The sequence below is a fragment of the Myodes glareolus genome, chromosome 18 (assembly GCF_982192425.1).
Source record: "Myodes glareolus chromosome 18, mMyoGla1.1, whole genome shotgun sequence".
In the NCBI taxonomy this organism is placed as follows: Eukaryota; Metazoa; Chordata; class Mammalia; order Rodentia; family Cricetidae; genus Myodes; species Myodes glareolus.
The window spans coordinates 69,446,626-69,461,046 of NC_142043.1; the positions used below are offsets into that span (position 1 = coordinate 69,446,626).

At 56.9% G+C, this 14,421-nt stretch overlaps 3 protein-coding genes across 9 annotated transcripts; 1 reads left to right on the forward strand and 2 right to left on the reverse strand.

Moving 5' to 3' along the window:
* Positions 1-52: 52 nt before the first annotated feature.
* Rnf5 (ring finger protein 5) lies at positions 53-2,500 on the reverse strand. 2 transcript variants are annotated; one of them, XM_048437954.3, is made up of 6 exons: positions 2,164-2,494; positions 1,221-1,239; positions 1,014-1,126; positions 870-924; positions 677-794; positions 53-597 (listed from the first exon to the last, which is right to left on the reverse strand). In XM_048437954.3, exons 1-6 carry the CDS (start codon positions 2,301-2,303, stop codon positions 500-502), a joined length of 543 nt encoding a protein of 180 aa, XP_048293911.1. In that variant the 5' UTR covers positions 2,304-2,494; the 3' UTR covers positions 53-499. The 2 variants fall into 2 exon arrangements, with proteins under 2 accessions (XP_048293911.1, XP_085536086.1); XM_085679960.2 differs by lacking the exon at positions 677-794 and having other exon boundaries at positions 2,164-2,500.
* A 470-nt stretch (positions 2,501-2,970) lies between these two features.
* Agpat1 (1-acylglycerol-3-phosphate O-acyltransferase 1) lies at positions 2,971-11,491 on the forward strand. 4 transcript variants are annotated; one of them, XM_048437953.3, is made up of 7 exons: positions 2,971-3,280; positions 8,631-8,830; positions 8,998-9,131; positions 9,420-9,595; positions 9,701-9,796; positions 9,921-9,993; positions 10,378-11,491. In XM_048437953.3, the coding sequence occupies exons 2-7, from the start codon at positions 8,640-8,642 to the stop codon at positions 10,560-10,562; spliced, it is 855 nt and encodes a 284-aa protein (XP_048293910.1). In that variant the 5' UTR covers positions 2,971-3,280; positions 8,631-8,639; the 3' UTR covers positions 10,563-11,491. The 4 variants fall into 4 exon arrangements, with proteins under 4 accessions (XP_048293910.1, XP_085536084.1, XP_085536083.1 ...); XM_085679958.2 differs by lacking the exon at positions 2,971-3,280 and adding an exon at positions 3,624-3,737; XM_085679957.2 differs by lacking the exon at positions 2,971-3,280 and adding an exon at positions 3,797-3,826.
* On the reverse strand, positions 11,429-14,392 carry Egfl8 (EGF like domain multiple 8). Of its 3 annotated transcripts, none has more exons than XM_087898496.1 (9): positions 13,669-14,392; positions 13,167-13,288; positions 12,876-12,998; positions 12,685-12,794; positions 12,486-12,581; positions 12,214-12,384; positions 12,056-12,135; positions 11,821-11,974; positions 11,429-11,661 (listed from the first exon to the last, which is right to left on the reverse strand). In XM_087898496.1, exons 2-9 carry the CDS (start codon positions 13,265-13,267, stop codon positions 11,618-11,620), a joined length of 879 nt encoding a protein of 292 aa, XP_087754622.1. In that variant the 5' UTR covers positions 13,268-13,288; positions 13,669-14,392; the 3' UTR covers positions 11,429-11,617. The 3 variants fall into 3 exon arrangements, with proteins under 3 accessions (XP_087754622.1, XP_087754621.1, XP_087754623.1); XM_087898495.1 differs by lacking the exon at positions 13,669-14,392 and adding an exon at positions 13,367-13,659; XM_087898497.1 differs by lacking the exons at positions 12,876-12,998; positions 13,669-14,392 and adding an exon at positions 13,367-13,659.
* Positions 14,393-14,421: the final 29 nt, after the last annotated feature.

A 14,421-nucleotide genomic window follows, 5' to 3' on the forward strand; every position in this document is an offset into this window, starting at 1 on the left:
AAGAGGTGCCTATCCTGGGAGAAGGGAAGGATTGGGAAGATTTGCCAACAGATTATTTCATCTTTTTTTTAATTGAATTTGTAATAAAGGAGGTAGTGAGGGGTGGAGAGGAGACAGAGTCAGAACTCATATTAGACGGTGGGAGAGAACAATTAAATTAAATCAACAAGTGGAGGATTGGGGGAGAGCCCACCTTTAAACATCAAATCAAGAAATCCGGGGGAAGCAAAGGATTGGAACAAAAGGGGAATTGGGTGGCTGTCTTTAGTCCGTCCTCCTCCAGGTGGGGGATGGGGATGACTGCTACTGGGCCAGCAGCACAGAGCAGCAGGTACTCCCATCCAGATGGGTCACTCCTCCCCAGGGTCTCCTGAAGGAGGCCTTCGCCAACAGAGACAGGTCATAGAAGTGAGGGAGTGGTCCAAAAGCAAGGAATGGCCAGCAGGGACCCCAATACTGATTCTCCTCTAGCTAGAGGTGGGCAGGGTGGAGACGCAGCTCAAATACTGAGCAGCCAGAAAAAGAAGAAGATGGCAAGGAACAGGAAGAGGGAATCTTGCCAGCTGGAGGCCGGGTGACCCTGTCCCAGATCCACACCTGTAGGAGAAAGGAAAGCGTCAGCAACATGCTTACGGGTCAGGAGGGGGCCCTGGAGGAACTCGGAGAAAGCTCTTACCTGCACCCCTTCGGAAAGGCTCGTGGGCATTGAAGACGGTGGTGAAAAAGCCAAAGGGAAAAGCACCAACACCAAATGAGAAGTGAAAGCCCCCGGTGTCACCAAACGGCTGGAACCCCTAGGGAGGCAGGGAAGATCAGGGAAACCCACAGGCTTTGGCACCGGAAGGACACAGCTGGACAAGGAGACTCACCCCTCTGGTCTCTGGAGCTGGTCGCTGGCCCTGGGGGCGGGGTGGAGTTTTCAATCTGAGGAAAGAGAGAGGGGATCAGCACTTCTGTCCCCTTCTTGGGGCAGAAGCTTCAACATCCATCAGCGCCCTGTCTGAGTCCCTCACCTGGGATCCTGGGGCTTCTGGCTCCCTCGCCCATAAAGAGGGACAACGTTCTCCCTGCTGATGCCAGCCTTACACACGGGGCACTCTTGCCTGTCTGGCCGTGTCTCCAGCCACTGGAGAGAAAATGCAAAGTGTGTTCAAACACAAAGAGGGTTTTCAAGGTCCCCAGCCCTTTCCGTTTCCCTGTTCATCTCATGAGTACGTTACCTGATGAAGACAGGGCCAACTGGATGGAGGAAAAGGAAGAGAAAACGAGAAAACAGGTCAAACTACAGAAGAGCCACAGGCACCGGACAGGAGCGCCCTGCACCAGTCTTCCCAGGTACTGTCTGCTTTACTGTTATGTTTCTTTCCAGAGTTTCTGCAACTTCCAGCAAACTTGCTCACTTAATTTTTCCAGCTTCTCTCATCTTCAATACCTCAAGTTCTTCCATCTTCAACACACTTGGTCCACTCCTCCCTCCCTCTCACTCCCGCCACCCCTCACCCCTCCCTCAACCTCTCCATTTTCTGCCTCTTGATTTCCCAATTCAACAGGTTTCTTTTCAGCCCCAATTCCATTCTTGCTCCAATTCCTCCAGATTCCCACCGTTACAGTCCTACAGTGCCCTTTCCCTCTCACTTCAAGCTCAGTAAAATCCCTATCTCTATGACCCTTTAACCTCTCTGGAGATCTTGCCTTTCCACAAGGCCTTTGTCCTTGGGTTTGACAACCCCCACACACATCCTATCTCCGTATGGAACCACAGTCCCTAGATCTTGCCCCCCTCCGAGAGGGGCACCTCCCCTAAACGGAAAGTCTCTCTCATCTGTTTTTATGTCAACAGCTGGGTAGATCTAACGGGGTACTTTGGCTCAAGTCTCACCAGTACGAACGTGCAGGGTCTTTCATTCCCCATCCCACCTCCTCCTACCATGCCACACACGCACCAGCTCCTAAGGCCCTCCTTTCCAGACATCTCATCTGCACAGATACCACACTCCCCCACACCGCACACAACAGTAAAGACACCAGTCCCCACTTCGGGCCTTCCCTGGGGGGGGGGCATGCCCTCGAGTCATCGGGCTAACTGCACGGCCCCCGCTCTCGGCCTCCCCATAACAGAGGAACCCCATCCCTCGTCCCATGCTCCCCGATTCGGATTCTCACCAATACAGGTGGCCACACACGCTGACCACAGCTTCGCGAGCGGTCTCCAGACATATATTACATTCGAAGGTCGCGCCCGCCCCGCCCCGCTCGCGGTTTGGCCCTTCGGGGCCCCCGTCCTCTTCCTCCGCTGCTGCCATGGTCGGTTCTGCTTCGCCCCCACGTACCCCTCAGTACCCCCAGACACACACACATATACACTCACACTCGGCACACACACACCCCAACAAACCAGGACCGCCTACTGCCCACGATCGTTGGACAGATTTCAAAGTTTTCTCATGACTATTGGTCGAGATGCCTGCCAATCATACAGGAGTCAAAAGCCAGGCTTGAGCTAGAGGGTGGGGGCGGGAAAAGGTGTGCGTGGCCTACCCTTGCACGATGCTGATTGGCTGAGAGAGCGTCAGTCACTGTGTAGGGCCAAGTGATTGGTAATAATGCGCTCAGCTAGGGAGGCTCTGATTCGTCTGTGCAGCTGCCAGTCACAGCCACAGACCCGGAGGACTGGCTCGGGCCTACAGAAGTGGCCCCCTCTGAGCCGCTTTCTCTTCTTCTCTTCCGCTTTCGAAGAATGTCCGGGTTCCTATTGGACTTTAGAGTGTACGGTTCCAAGCCAAACGATTGGCTAGAACGACATGGGGTAGCTACAAGAAGCGAGCATGCGCAATAAGCGGCGGGGGGGGGCGCGGCGTGGGCCAACCCGACGGATGCTGAGTCGACTCCGGTCCCACCCCTCCAACTCTGTTCTGTCGCCATGGCAACCCCTCCGCTATTGCGGGGCCTGTGGTTCAAAGGCCTCGGCTCGGCCTCATCCGGGCCTTTGGACCCGGGACTCTCTCGGCTTGATTGGGCGGTTTACTTCGCCGCTGATTGGCCGAGACCTGGAGAGCCGGTGCTGAGCTCGGGAAAAGAGGGCAGAAGTACCAGGGTCGCAGGGTTCAAGATGGCTCCGGCCTCCTTGGGTGACGTAGAGGGCAGAACTTGGGTCTGCCCCTCCCTCCTGGAGAAGCGGGGAGCAGAAGTGGGGTTAGCCCGACGTGTGGATGGTGCCGTCATCGGTCTGCGGCGCTGGTGTTAACCCAACTCTCTCTGTTGGACGACTCAGCCTCTCTAGGTGATTCTCAGAGCAGAACCGAGCCCAAGGCCCACCCGCCCCCATTGTTATGTGACACGGAGCAGACTAAGGTGGACCTCAGCTCCGTCTTAAACCCTAAGAGCAGGAAAGGTCTGGTTCCACCCCTTTCTGAGCGGGCGCCCGAGGAGCACAACCCACCCCTAAGGTGACCCGCGTCAGGATAGAATAGATCCGCCCCTTCCTTGTAATTTGCCTTGCAGGTCTTTTTCTTGGCTGGACCTCTGGGAGCTTGGGCCGGTCCAGTACTCAGTACTCAGTTACCCACAGTGTGACCCAAGGCGCAGAATTAGGTAACAGTCCTCCCACTACCAAGGGCTCTTCACCAAGCTGTGTAAACTCATTCAAGGCAAAGGTGTCCAGGGGCGGGAGACAGAGACAGGCTCAGGACTGTCCAACACTGATAAAAAGGGTCCGTGTGACTCAGGAATAAAGGAAGGTGAGAAGCTGGGACTCAGTAGAGGGTACGGTGGAGGGAGGATTCCGGAGTGCTGAGGAGGTTTAGATACAGAAATGGCGAATATGGAGGTAGGAGTGATGAGCCGGTCCTGAGAGAGGGAGTCAGGCTTGACCAGCAGGCTACTTGCCTTAGTTTCTCATTCTATTAACCCTAGGAAGCAGAGTTTCATTGTCAAAGTCTCACTGTAGCTCAGGCTGGCCTCAAACTCAGAGATGCTCCTGCCCCGGGGTCTCAAGTGCACTCCACCAAAGCCAGCAGCTAGACTGTATCGGGCGAAGGGGTTGGTTGGCTCAGACTGGGTGAGCGAAGGAACTCTGAAAGGACTTAGGCAAACAAGCGTGTAAGGGAAAGAGGGCCCTTTATCCTTAAAGGCCAAAGGTGGGTGGAGGAAGGAGATGGGGGCCCGGGACAAAGAGCAAGTGGACAGAGAGCTGGAGAGCTCGGCAGGGAAAGATGGAGTTCTGGGCAGAAAAGGGTGAACTTAATGCTTGACTTTAGAAGGTCCTTTGTAAACGTGTGTTTATGGGGACAGGAAAAGGGGTGTTTGGGAAACCTGGAGTTACAGGGACTAAGCATAGCGCTGCGGCTCAAAGAAAGGCAACGGTCAGAGCATGTGAACGGAGCTTGAGGATGCAGAGGACGTAGAGCAGGGAACCGGGGGCACAGGTGCTGGAAGTGCTGGACCGAGCGCTGGAGCTGGCAGCGGCCGCGAGCCCGGCTGAGCTCTCCCGGGGCGGGGCCAGCGAGAGGTCTGGCAGGCGTGGGGAGGAGATGCTGGTCTCGGAGGAGGCGATTGGCGAGGCCCGCCGCCCATCATCAACTCTACTTCCTGGCCAGCCCCGGAAACCAGCACGCGCTGGGAGGGGTGGGGGAGATAGCGGCAGCAGTAGCCCCGGCCCTCAGAGAGCCGGCAGTGGGGAGGGTGTTGGGGGTACGGCCCCCCACCGTTCCTGCCGATATGGGCCCAGCTTCCCACTCCCACCACCCCTCCATCGGCCGGGGCTAGGACATCCCCAAATCCTGTCGCCCCCTTGGCACCGACACCGAGACAGAGATAGAGCCAGCCGCCACCACCGCTGCCGCAGCCTGGCTGGGGAGGGGGCCGGTCCCCCAGGCCCCCCCGCCCCATTGAGGTGTGGGCGGGAAAGGGGTGGGAGGAGGGCGCGGGAAGGGGCCGGGATGGGGGAGAGATGCGGCTGGGAGGGCCGTCTGGGGGCAGGGTGGCTGGGGAGAGGGGCCTGAGCGGAAGAATGGGAGCGACGAGGGCTGGGGACGAGCTCCGAGGTGGAGGACTTGCCTAGCGGGCCCGAGCCGTGTGAGGGGAGAGATGGGAACTCCGAATTTGGGACGGGGGTGTGGACAAGGGAATCACGGAGAGGGGATTCCCTTCAGGTTCCCCAGCCCTTGTTCTGCGCCTTGGCCCCACTTGACTTTTGGGTGGCCGTGAGGCGGCCAGGACTGCTTCCTAGAAATGCTGTCAGGCACCCGTTACCCTCTGGGCACAGAAGCGCTTATTTCTCAGCGGCCTTCCACGTTGGAATAGACCCGTACTAACACGGGAGCGTCTTGTGGGAGGCTCTGAGCGCCTTTGAGGTTGTGTTGCTTGTGTTCAGCTGACTGCCGCTGTAGGGAAGGACGTTTAATTGCCCATTGGAGCGGCCCTCATCCTTCACGTCCCATGTCTTGTGTTAAGTTTGTGACATGCTCCAGTGCCAAGTGTACGGGAAGACTTGGCGTGTCACATCTGTTGGGGGTTTCCATGTTGCTTACAGGCTTTTTATTTTCACGTGCTTGTTTGGTTTCACAGGTGCTCATCCATAGCCCTGGAGTGGGAAGGGTCTTCCTATGTGGGACCCAGTGGCTAGCCCTGCTGTGATCACAGGGCTTGTTTGCCTTCTTGTGGTTCTCACCACAAATCTGCAAGCTCTGTGATGTGACCTGTCAGTGTGGCGTAACCATAACATGTACTTCTGGTTGCACCTGCCATTTATTTCGTATGTTTTGGGACAGGGTCTCTCTGTGTAGCCCAGGCTGAACTCAGACTCACAGCGATCCACCTGTCTCTGCCTCCTGAGTGCTGGGATTAAAGGCGTGCGCCACTATGCCCACCTAAATTGTTTGTTTGACTGTTTCACATAGCCCACACTGGCCTTGAACTTGACACAGAGCCAGGGAGCCAGGCTGGCCCGGAATTCCTGGTCCTCTGCCTTCCATGTCACCACATCTAGTGTCCCATGGGACCATTGTCGCGCCCCACTCTGTACTGAGAGAGATGACATCTTCATGGTCTGTACGCTGGCTTCCCTGTGGCCGTGTGTAAAAGGGTGGTTGTAAGGCTTGTTGTCAGTACCTGGGGAGGTGGTGTTTCCTAGTGTTCCTCCATCAGAGCGTCCATCCCTGGCCTGCAAGTGCAGCTCAGTCCCAGCACGTGCCCAGCATGTGAAAAGCCCTGCTCTGTACAAGCAGAGTGAAAGGAAACAAAAGCAGAACCATATTCCGTGTTATTAACTGATTGCAGCCCTAGAATCCCTTCACCAAGATTTACTGAGCACTCCCTGAACCTGCTATGTCTGGGCATGGACACAAGACAGTCCTGTCACAGTCCCTGCTCACAGCCTGGAGGAGGTGGGCAGGAAAGGCCAGTGAACTTTTTTTCTTTTTGGTTTTTTAAGACAAGATTTCTCTGTATAGCTTTGGAGCCTGTTTTGGAACTCACTCTGTAGACCAGGCTGACCTCGAACTCATAGAGACCCACCTGCCTCCGCCTCCCCAGTGCTGGATTAAAGGAGTGCGCCACCACTGCCCGGCCAGTGAACTTTTGCCCACTTCGTGTTATCGGTAGTTCTCAAGCCCAGTGAACAGCAGACTTACCTGGAAGGCATGTTAAAACACAGGCTGGCCCGGTGCCCAGGCTCATTATGTCTGGGTGAGGCCCAGAAGTTATATTTGTACACCTTGACAACCTCTGACGTGAGGCGTGGTGGCCCACACCTTTAGTCCCAGCATTCAGGAGGGACGGCAGCAAGAGTGTCGCGACCAGTCTGGGATAGCCAGGGATGTGCCAGGAATCTGTAATGAAAGCAGGGCCTGGAAAGGTGGCACTGAGCTGTGTGGAGCCAGAGGAGGGAGGGCCTGCCAGCCACGGGGAGCAGTGTGGCGAAGCCTTAGCTCATGAAGGACCTGTGGTGAACCTGAGGAAGGCAAGAAAATCATTCTGGAGATGGAGTCAGAGATAGAAGCAAAGCCAACTTCTCAAAAAAGGCCTTTCAGAGAGAGAAGTGCTCAGATTTAGGGTGCAGAAGCCTGTCTGTGGAGGGGAATGGAGGGCAGCGCTAAGGGGGTACGATATACAGTTGGGAACGGAGAGTGGGCGCTTCCAGGTTCAGGACGAGAGAGCCTTTGACCTGCTTGGAAACACAGGTCCACAACTCCCTTTTTATCATCTGTGACCCTGCTGCCTGCAGTGGGGGGCAGTGGAGTAAAGAGGAAGCACCCAGAAGGCAGGTTCTACAGGCAAGTGTCTCCCATGCCTGAGCCTCTCCCCATCTGCTCCATGTGTGTCTCTGCTACGGGCGAGAGACCTGCCTGCCCCCACTGGCTCCTCTGTGAGGCTAGAGGGAGAGAATACTCGGGTTGGTTTGCCGGTCTGGAGAAGTGCATTGGTATGTCGTGTGTAGGGTCATAAAGGACTCCACCGAGGGAGAAGAGATTTTTCTAGACATGTGCTTACATTCCTTTCTCTGTCACTAGGTATGTTAGAAATTTATGTATGTGTGTGAACATATTAGCCTTCCTATGCCTGGGATTTTCTGGATCTCTGACATGAGCCTTTTCCTTGTTCCACAGTATTCTGTCACTGTCTCCATGTCTGCTCTGTGTGTGTGTGTGTGTGTGTGTGTGTATGTGTATGTGACGAACGTAGCAGGGCTCCATGTCTGCTGTGTGTGTATACAGTGACAGGACTTAGCAGGGCTCAGGAGCACAGGATGTCTAGGCTTAACCGAGAACCTACTGCCAAGGACCTGCGTGGCCCCAGGTGAGCTCTTTCCCGTGGAACCAGTAATGCTGATGGAACTTTGTAAACTATCTCGTGGCCACACATAGGGTGGAACATACTGTATAAACCAGTCTACCCGAAATAAAACGGAGTTGCTCTTTTGTTTTAAATTTTTAAATTTTACTTATTTTTTTTTTTTACATGCCAATCCCAGTTTCCTCTCCCTCTGCTCCTCCCGCTCATCCTGGTTCCCCCACTCCACCCCCATCTGCTCTTTAGAGAGGTTAAGGCCTCCCCTGGGAAGTCACTTAGGTCTAAGCTTCTGATAGCCACAGAAAGAAAGGTGAAACGCAGTGAAGTTGCTTTGTTGGTATTTTTAATGGAGCCCATCAGAGCGGGAAGGTTCAGTCCTGGTGGTGCTCTTCCCTGGTGTCCAGCACAGAGCGGGTGTTAGTAATGGGGTGTTTTACGCGCATGCTTTTCACCCAGACTCCTCAAGAGTCTGGTGTGCATTTAATATTCCCAGTCCCTCTCCACTGGGAGTGGCCAGTACAGATATGGACTTCCTGTCCAGAGCGGCCGTGGTACCTCATGCCTGTCAACTCAGCATGTAGGAGACAGAGAGGATCGCTGAGTTAGAGACCACCCTGGGCTATGGAGCTCCAGATCAACTTGGATTAAAATGAAACTTTGCCTCAAAAAAAAGTCTTTTTCAGCCACAAGTGTTAGCTGTGCCTTCACTGTTTCCTTATCGCTTAGTCGGAGCTGCAGCAGTCAGCAGACAGTGGACAGCTATCTCAGGCTGGGTTCCTTCGCCCATTCCTGGAGATGTCCCAGCTTTGCCTCCTGGTTTACCTGGCTCCTCTCACCTGCAGGTGACCAGAATGGAGCTGTGGCCCGGGGCCTGGACGGCGCTGCTGCTGCTGCTGCTCCTCCTGCTGTCCACCCTGTGGTTCTGCAGCCCCAGTGCCAAGTACTTCTTCAAGATGGCCTTCTACAACGGCTGGATCCTCTTCCTGGCGATCCTCGCGATCCCTGTGTGCGCGGTGCGAGGACGCAATGTCGAGAACATGAAGTAAGGGCCGGGGCGAGAACCGGTGGGTCCTGAGGGAACCCAGGGGTGAGGCGAGGAGGGGGAAAGGACTGCAGAGGCGCCCAGGAAGTCATAGGCAGGCGGGCACACAGAGGCATGGAGGTGGGCGTCAGTGGACCCCACCGGGCCCCCTTGCCATGACCCCACAGGATCTTGCGTCTGATGCTGCTCCACATCAAATACCTGTATGGGATCCGAGTGGAGGTGCGGGGGGCTCAACACTTCCCTCCCACGCAGCCCTACGTTGTGGTCTCCAACCACCAGAGCTCCCTCGACCTGCTCGGTGAGGCCTCATCACAGGGCCCCGTCCTCTAGCTGAGCCTTTTCTTCTGACCCTGCTTCCCTAGAGACCTTAATTCCCCCTCCTCTCGAATGTCCTCCCTGCTCAGGTCTCCTCTCCCGGGGTGGGTCTGCCCTCAGCAGGTGCTCACGCCTGTAGTCAGGTTTGATTTCTCAGGGCTCCTCCAATCCACCTCTCTTCAGTTTGTGTGGGTGGTGACCTGGGTGGGAGTGGTGCCTGCTCTGATCCTGCTTATACCCTCATCCATACCCCATCCCCACCCCTGCCAAGGGATGATGGAGGTGCTGCCAGATCGCTGTGTGCCCATTGCCAAGCGGGAGCTACTGTGGGCTGGCTCTGCGGGGCTGGCCTGCTGGTTGGCGGGAGTCATCTTCATTGACCGGAAACGCACGGGAGATGCCATCAGTGTCATGTCTGAGGTGGCCCAGACCCTGCTCACCCAGGATGTGAGTCCTCCTGCGATGGGGACTGGGGGTTAGGGAGCAAATGGCTGCAAACCCCTGATAATCAGTGCTGTGTCCTCATGGCAACCTCTGACCCCTTTCCCTCAGGTGCGAGTCTGGGTTTTTCCTGAAGGAACGAGAAACCACAACGGCTCCATGCTGCCCTTCAAACGTGGCGCCTTCCACCTTGCAGTCCAGGCCCAGGTGATCACTGCTGTCTGCTCCTCAGCATCCAGACCCCCCTCCCTCCTTCCCTCCCCTCCCTCCCTCCCTTCCTTCCTTCCCAGAAAGATGCACTCACGTCCCTGGCTTTGCCTCTTCTCCCCAGGTTCCCATTGTCCCCATAGTCATGTCCTCCTATCAAGACTTCTACTGCAAAAAGGAACGCCGCTTCACCTCGGGTAAGCTCGCCTGGCTTGAGGACTCTGAGCAGGTCTGGGGAGGCCGGGGAATGTCCCTGAGGCGGGGGACCTTAAGTACCCACTGGGCATGCCAGGTAGGTAGAACCAGTCTCTCCAAGAGGGACCGTACAGTCTGGAAGGGAAGATGAAGCTGGCCTGTGCAGAGCTATACTGATAACAGCTCCGAACACTGTGACTGCACACTGGAATCCTGGAGAGAGGCCTGGACAGCGGCCTGGGGATTTTGTTAGCAGCTGGCGGGCAGAGCAACGGTCATCCTAGTTTGCAGGAGGAAGGTGGAGGAAAGGCATAGCGGGATGGCACTAGAGTTGCCCGAGACCCAGGAGTGCCAGCCATGATGCTGTTCCTCATTCCCTCCCCCAGGACGATGTCAGGTGCGGGTGCTGTCCCCAGTGCCCACAGAAGGGCTGACACCGGATGATGTCCCAGCTCTGGCGGACAGAGTCCGGCACTCCATGCTCACTGTCTTCCGGGAGATCTCCACTGATGGCCTGGGTGGCGGTGACTGTCTGAAAAAGCCTGGGGGAGCGGGCGAGGCCCGGCTCTGAGCTTCCTCCTACCCTTCCCCTCTTCCTCCCCACACCTCTGACCCAGAGCCTGAAGCAGGGCCAGGCCCTCTTCCTGGGTCCCCACTCCCTACTCTCCTTTTTGAGTCTTCAACTTCTGAAGTGAATATGGATACAGCATCACTCCATGTCCTTCCCTACCCCACCCACGGACTCTCCTGCGTGGGCACAGTCTCCACTCCGATCCCCACCTGCCATCTTGTCTTGTGGGACAGTTGCCTCCCCTCATCTCAAGTGGCTCATCGGATACAAGGGTGGGGGACATTCCATCCCATCCTTCCCCAATGGTCTCTTTGTGGCCTTCTCTTCCTCTCCACCCCACACTGGACAATGGACTCATCTGTTCTGTGGAGCAATCCATTCCTCACGCCAAGTCCACAGACTGAGTGGGCCCATCTGCTCTGAGGACTCCTCACCCTGTGGCTGGAAGCTGCACCTGAGTACTCCCCAGCTCACCTAGGGAACTCCTCAACACTGTCACCCTCAGCGGGGCTGGGCTCTTCTAACTCGGAGGCCTCATCCCTGCCCATGCCAGGGGCTGAGCACACTTCAAATGCCAATTCTGCTTCCCCTGTCCCTTTGGTAGAGGTCTCCAGGGTCAGCCTGACCCAGCACCATCTAACCAAATTCCAGAGGGGCGGACCTTAGAAGCTGTGCTCTCTGCTCCCTGGGGCCTTAGGGGAAAGAACCTGACCCCGGTGAGAGGGAGAGGGGTCGAGGCACCTCCCCCTCGGAGCCAGTTTTCATTTCCTCCTGGTGGCTCTGGCCACTCCCCTGCCTCCCACTCTAGACCCATTCCTAAGACCCAGGAGGTAGGCTGGGGGCAGAAGGAACGAGTGGGATCCAGCTTTGTGTGGTTGGTTTTTATTATGGGGTAACAGCAAGCAACTGAGAATAAAGAGAAAGAGAGATCTGGGGGCTTTCTGTGACTTGTCGCGCCTCGGTGGTCAGGTGGTCGATCCCCGTCTACCAATCCCAGAAAGGCAGTTTCTGTATAAATTAGGGGTCCGGGCTGCTGCTGCTGCGGGAGTTACTTGTCAGCCGTGGAAGTTTGGGCCCAGGCTGTTGGCCTCACAAGCACCTGGTTAATGGCAGAGAGGCAACGTGGCTCTAGTCAGGTCACCCAACACTAAGCAAGTAACCCGGGGAACGGGTCTGGGGTAACGACAGAGATGGAGGGTTTTGAGGTGAGGTGCTAAGTTGGCACTGTCTTTAGTTGTGGGGGAGCAGGGGGACTCACAGGCACCCAGCTTTTCCTCAAGCAGCAGCACCTGGTCACTGAGGGACTCGATCCTGTCACCCCGGCCCCACAGCTCAGCCACCTGTTCTGGCTGCAGCTCTTCGGGCGGCATGGGCAGCACTGCTCGGACCCAGGCCCCAGCCTGTGTGGCCCACTGCAAAGGAAAGTGGTACCTCAGGATTTTGGCAAGGTCCCGGGCGCATGCGCATCCCCGGTGCTTCTTCCCACTGCTCACCTGCTCCAGCCGCTCCAGGCGCGCCCGCAGCTCTGCGACCTCCCACCTCAGGTTTTGCTCCTCACGTTCCGCTTCCCGTACTAGGACAGAGGAGACTGTGAGCATGGCCTCGCCTACTACGAGGACCCAGGCTCACCCCACAGGCATCCCATACCCACCCTCCACACTGAGGATGCTGGCACTTGTTGAAGATTCCAGAGGCCCTGCTGCACAGGTGCGTCCATCCGAACCCAGAACCAGGGGGTGCGGACAGCCGCATGTGAAGCTGCCCAGGGTGTTCAAACAGCCATGAGAACAGAGGGTGAAGCTGGTCCTGCATTCATCGACGTCTAGTTACCAGAAAACAGAGGGGACTGAAGGGGGCAGGGCGCCACGGTGGGTGGGGCGATCCCAGCACCCGCCCCCATTGTGGAGCAACCTGCCTGCTCACCCACGTGGCAGTGTTTCCCTCCCCAGCCTGGGGCACACTCGCACTGGTCCGGTCCAGTGCAGACACCTCCATTAAGACAAGGTTTGGAGCAGATGGCTGGGTGCATTTGAAAGGAAAGAGAGTTAAGACTGGGCTCAGTGCCAGGCCCCAGCACCACCCAGTGCCTCCCATGCAGGCCTCAAGCCCCAGCCTCACTCACCTTCACAGGTGAGAGCTCCTGGATGTGGCTTCTTCCAGCCCTGGCAGCACACCACGTGTGTCTGCTGAACCTCCCGCCTCACCTCCCGCCAGGCCACGCGGTAAGTGGTCCTAGAACATAGAACCGGGTCAGGATTCCGGGTACCCATCCTGGGCTTGGTTCTGGGGGAGGGCTCCGGCATCTCCTCTCACCTGTAGGTGCTGCATACGCGCCTGCCAGCACACAGGGTCAGGTAGGGCTTATATACCGGTTGACTGTAGGACTCGTTGTATCGGAGTGGAACCACCAAGGTCTGGTTGGAGCAGACCCCCACACTGCAGCCATGCCAGGGTGGAGGTGGGAGGCACTGAGTGTGGCGGCCCTCAGCAGCTGCTGAGGCCAGGTGCCCTCATTCTAAATGTTCAGTTTTGTTTTGCGTCCTGCCAAGTCTGCGCGCCCCCCCCCCCAGTGTCCTCACCATGGCCCTCCCCCTTTGCTGTCACCTTTGTTTGAAAGCTCCTCCTTTGCGCCCCTCGCCTGACATCAGTAGCAGGAGGAACAAGAGTCCAATCTGGAAACCGCCCAGCTCAGCCCTGAGCCCCATGGTTCTTCCAGACTCTGTGGGCTGCAGACAAGCAGTTACAGGCTTCTCTCTGGCTGGTCTAGCCTCGGCCCTCCTTCACTCTTCTAAACGAGCACTCACATGGTCTGCAACAGCCTGTGCATTTCCTCGGACATGTCCTGCCGTCAGCCAGGCTCTCCTTAGCCCCGAGCACATGGCCAGCCTTCCCACACAGCCCTTCTCAGTGTGCTTCCAAACTGTAGAGAGCCTACACCTTCCACACAAACCCAAGCATGTCACACAGCTCTACCTCCATTCCTCTCCCACACCATCTCATATCCACCAGACACACTCCTCACTCAGGAGCCTCCTTCCCAGCTCCTACCCATCCTAAGGCCAAGCAATCCCAATCCCGTCCTCCACTAACTTCCCTGGCTCCCTACCTGTTTCCCTGTCCAAGGAGTCTGCAGCCCCTAGCAGCAGCCGCCCAGACTGGTGGGTGGGCCTCTTCAGCTTGGAAAAGGCGAGGGGGGCGGGCCCAGACAGCGCTCTCCCACTCCCGCTCCTTCCCACAAGGCTCTCAGTCTCAGGCCGTCCTGCCTCCCTCTACTCTCTTCAGCCAAGAGCTGCTTAGAAGGACCTACATAACCTTTGAAGGCCCCCAAATCAGGAGTTTCTGGCTCTAGTGCCAACCAGCACCCACGCCCCTTCGACCTAACACAGACTGTGAGGGGATGTGAGGACCGGGGAGACGGCAGAGCTGAGCAAGGGCAGGTCATGGCCTAGCTCAAGATCAGCTGAGGAAAGAAAGCCGTCACAGAAGGGCAGGGGCGCCCAAGGCACCAGGGGAAACTGCCTCCATCCCTTGATGGCATTTATTGGGGGCTGGGGGACACCACCCCCAAGCCAGAACAGACAGGGCTCTATTGTCCCAGTGTTAATTCCTCCTCCCAGGCAAAGGGAGACTCACTGTACAGCCCCTCACCCAGCCCTGACCGACAAAGGTCAAGGGGCATGACCTTCAGCCCCCTCGGCTAGTCCGGGGGTGGCAGACCAATTCTACCCATGCGGCTGAGGCTCGGCCCCCTAACCCTAGGCCGGGACAGGAAGAGAATTGTCTTCAGCAGGAAAGAACACACAGAGAGTCAGGAACCTAAACAGAATGGGCATTGAGAGGACGGAAACACCAAGGGAGT

Bases quoted from the DNA above. Each gene is read 5' to 3' on its own strand.
- Rnf5 (XM_048437954.3), bottom strand. From the start codon at position 2,303: ATGGCAGCAGCGGAGGAAGAGGACGGGGGCCCCGAAGGGCCAAACCGC. The intron at 925-1,013 runs GTGAGGGACTCA...CTCTTTCCTCAG, and splicing joins CAGAAGCCCCAGGATCCCAG to ATTGAAAACTCCACCCCGCC. The intron at 598-676 runs GTAAGAGCTTTC...TTTCTCCTACAG, and splicing joins GCCTTTCCGAAGGGGTGCAG to GTGTGGATCTGGGACAGGGT.
- Agpat1 (XM_085679957.2), top strand. The intron at 8,831-8,997 runs GTAAGGGCCGGG...ATGACCCCACAG, and splicing joins CGCAATGTCGAGAACATGAA to GATCTTGCGTCTGATGCTGC. The intron at 9,596-9,700 runs GTGAGTCCTCCT...CCTTTCCCTCAG, and splicing joins AGACCCTGCTCACCCAGGAT to GTGCGAGTCTGGGTTTTTCC.
- Egfl8 (XM_087898495.1), bottom strand. From the start codon at position 13,441: ATGTGCTCGGGGCTAAGGAGAGCCTGGCTGACGGCAGGACATGTCCGA. The intron at 12,999-13,166 runs GTGACAGCAAAG...GCATGGCTGCAG, and splicing joins GGAGGAGCTTTCAAACAAAG to TGTGGGGGTCTGCTCCAACC. The intron at 12,136-12,213 runs GTGGGTATGGGA...CCTCTGTCCTAG, and splicing joins CAGCATCCTCAGTGTGGAGG to TACGGGAAGCGGAACGTGAG.